Source organism: Sinocyclocheilus grahami, unplaced genomic scaffold (genome assembly GCF_001515645.1).
Source record: "Sinocyclocheilus grahami isolate Dianchi unplaced genomic scaffold, SAMN03320097.WGS_v1.1 scaffold1968.1, whole genome shotgun sequence".
NCBI classification, from domain to species: domain Eukaryota; kingdom Metazoa; phylum Chordata; class Actinopteri; order Cypriniformes; family Cyprinidae; genus Sinocyclocheilus; species Sinocyclocheilus grahami.
The window spans coordinates 144,355-146,985 of record NW_015507147.1 but is presented as its reverse complement, the minus strand read 5'-3'; the positions used below and the strand labels follow the sequence as shown (position 1 = coordinate 146,985).

At 34.6% G+C, this 2,631-nt stretch overlaps 1 protein-coding gene across 1 annotated transcript in view; it reads left to right on the top strand.

The window, feature by feature from the left end:
• The first annotated feature begins 2,118 nt into the window (after positions 1 to 2,118).
• Positions 2,119 to 2,631, top strand: part of LOC107573527 (uncharacterized) — a 49,170-nt gene continuing 48,657 nt past the window's right edge. The window contains exon 1 of the mRNA XM_016259956.1: positions 2,119 to 2,268. Coding sequence (XP_016115442.1) covers positions 2,153 to 2,268 — 116 coding nt within the window. The 5' untranslated portion in view covers positions 2,119 to 2,152. The remainder of the gene's footprint in view (positions 2,269 to 2,631) is intronic.

Genomic DNA, 2,631 nt, shown 5'->3' with positions numbered 1-2,631 from the left:
TAATGCAGATATACTCAGCATGTGGGGATAGAAATGATGTGTCTTGTCCCACGCAAACAGAGAATGCCTGAAATAGACCAAATACATGAACCATCCACCACTTTTGGCACCAGTCTAGTGGAAGCTGTTCTAGCACTTAAACCCACACTGGGGCAGACTAATTATTGTTCATAACTTAATGGCATGAGAGAATGTTTATAACAACAATATAAATTAAATTAAAAACATGCTTATGTGGCCAGGAAACCATATTCATCGCCAGGCACAGCAGGCAGCGCTCTGCTGCATCTCTTAGACCAGGCTTTCTCAAACTGAGGCCTAGGGACACACAGGCGGCCATAAGGTACTGCTAGAGGAAAGTAAACATTTAGTCCACTAAATTTGACAGTTTTCATTTTATATTCTAAAGACTGAACAATTTAAAACAAGAATAGGAAACAATATGTATTGTTTATCTTTTCATTATTTTAAATGGGTTCAAGGAACAGTTCAATGGTATAAAATGCTGCTAATTAAACAATAAATCAACAGCCCTAATGTAAATATTAATTTAACATGTTACTTTTTGTTCCATAACTTATTAATTCACGTGTTACATTTTTAAATGCAATTAACAAATGTGCAATATCACACAAGTGCTGTTTGTGTCCAGAACAGCGTACAAATGTAATATTTATTTTATACAACAGTTCAATAAATAAGAATTTAATATTGTGTTATAGTATAGACAAAATGTCTGTTTTCTCCGTTTTGCAAATGCAAATATTACACATTAAAGCCACAGCAGAACTGTTGTGCGTCTCTGAACAAAACACAATTTCTGAATGAATCTGCGTTTTGAACAAATCGGGTGAACCAATGACTCAAAGGCCCATTTATAAAGAGAGCCATTTACTTCATTCCTGAATGAATCTGCCGTTTGAATGAATTAATCAAATGAATGAATGAACGACTTATGCATTAAGACATTTACTGCCACCTACTGGCAGTTAGGGCTGGGCGATAAAACAATAACGATAATTATCGTGATATCATTTTCCTCAATAAAATGATAAGAGTTCGATAAATGTTCGATACAATGTTTATGCGCCAAAAGTGGTACTCATTTGAAGCCACACCGATCATTTATCCGCTCAGCTCAAAGTTCAAACGGCAGCACAGTGCGAGCTCACTAGAGCAGATGTGTTTAATGTGCTAAGAGTCGGTCACGCGAGCACTAAACAGCGATGTGAGATCGTGGGCCCCACAAACCTCTGGGCCCTGTGCACTCTGTCACCCTTTTCCTCCCACTAGCGACGCCCCTGAATGTAGACACGTATTAAATGGATTAAAGAAGTGAATATAATTACAGTCTTTTTTGTGATTAAGTTATAGCCTAGCGGTTTTGCATTTACTGTATACTTAATGTATTTAGACTATATGGTTTCAAGGTATTTGTATGAAAAACGTAGTTACTTTAATTTTTTTTACCATGGTATTGAGGTGCTATATGTGTGGTTTTAACTTTGGTTATCATGATCTAAATGTGTGCTACTATGAAAGACCAAAAAATAACTAGAAAATTGTAAAGAATTCAAAAACGTGAAGTGCTTGTCATGTTCTGACCAGAAAGAGTAGTTTAAAACCACAGTTATCGGTCTGATTTATACAAATTTCAATTGGGAGCAAAAACCTGCCTTTAGAAAAATGTGAAAATTATCGTGATGATTATCGATATCGACTGATATGGAAAATCTTATCGTGATCATTTTTTTGGACACATTGCGCTGCCCTACTATTTCATATTTACATGTTTATAATAATACAAAAATGTAAAAATCTGGGGGGAAAAATCCTTATTAATAAAAAACTAATTAAAGAGATAGTTCACCCCAAAAAGAAAAAAGAATATTAAAAAGAAAAATACATTTTTTTAAAGCTACTTTTTGTGATGTCTATTTCATGCTTTTCTCATGTAACACAATAATGGCTTTAAAATACATTTGTGGGCAATTTCTCAGCCAAATTTGATGATTATTAGATTTATCACAACATTGAGTAATTAATTAGATAAAAAATGTTAATCATCCTAATTTACATATACATATGATTTATTTTGTAGAACGGGAAGGCATATTTCAGAACTGAGGCCACAACTATCTTCTTCAGAAACATGTCTGATGGCATTATAGAACTGGCTTGTCTTGGCCGACCATTTCAGTTGGGAATGCTGTATGACTGCAGGAGCGATGCTCTCATTCCAGGTAATACAACCACAATAAATCAAGAGTGACATGAAATAAGATGACATACATACATGGGTTTGAGGGAATGGAAATTATGGTGAACATTTCAGTTTCTGTTTTTCTTAAACATTATCTAAGCCAGTGGCATGCAACCCTTTTGACAAGCCATTGAATTTTTTTCTTGTGCTGAATTAAGCCCCATCATAAAAAACACTATGGATGGTAATACCCCCTTGTTTACAATTGTTTTAAAAGCACAAGGCCACAAAAGATCTATGATCTATGAAAGACCCCCATATTCTATGGCACAACAACATTATGATATTTATATATTCCAACCTTTAGTATTGCATAACGGTGCCCTTGTGAAGATACAACAGTAATTAACCAGAGGAATTTAATAAGC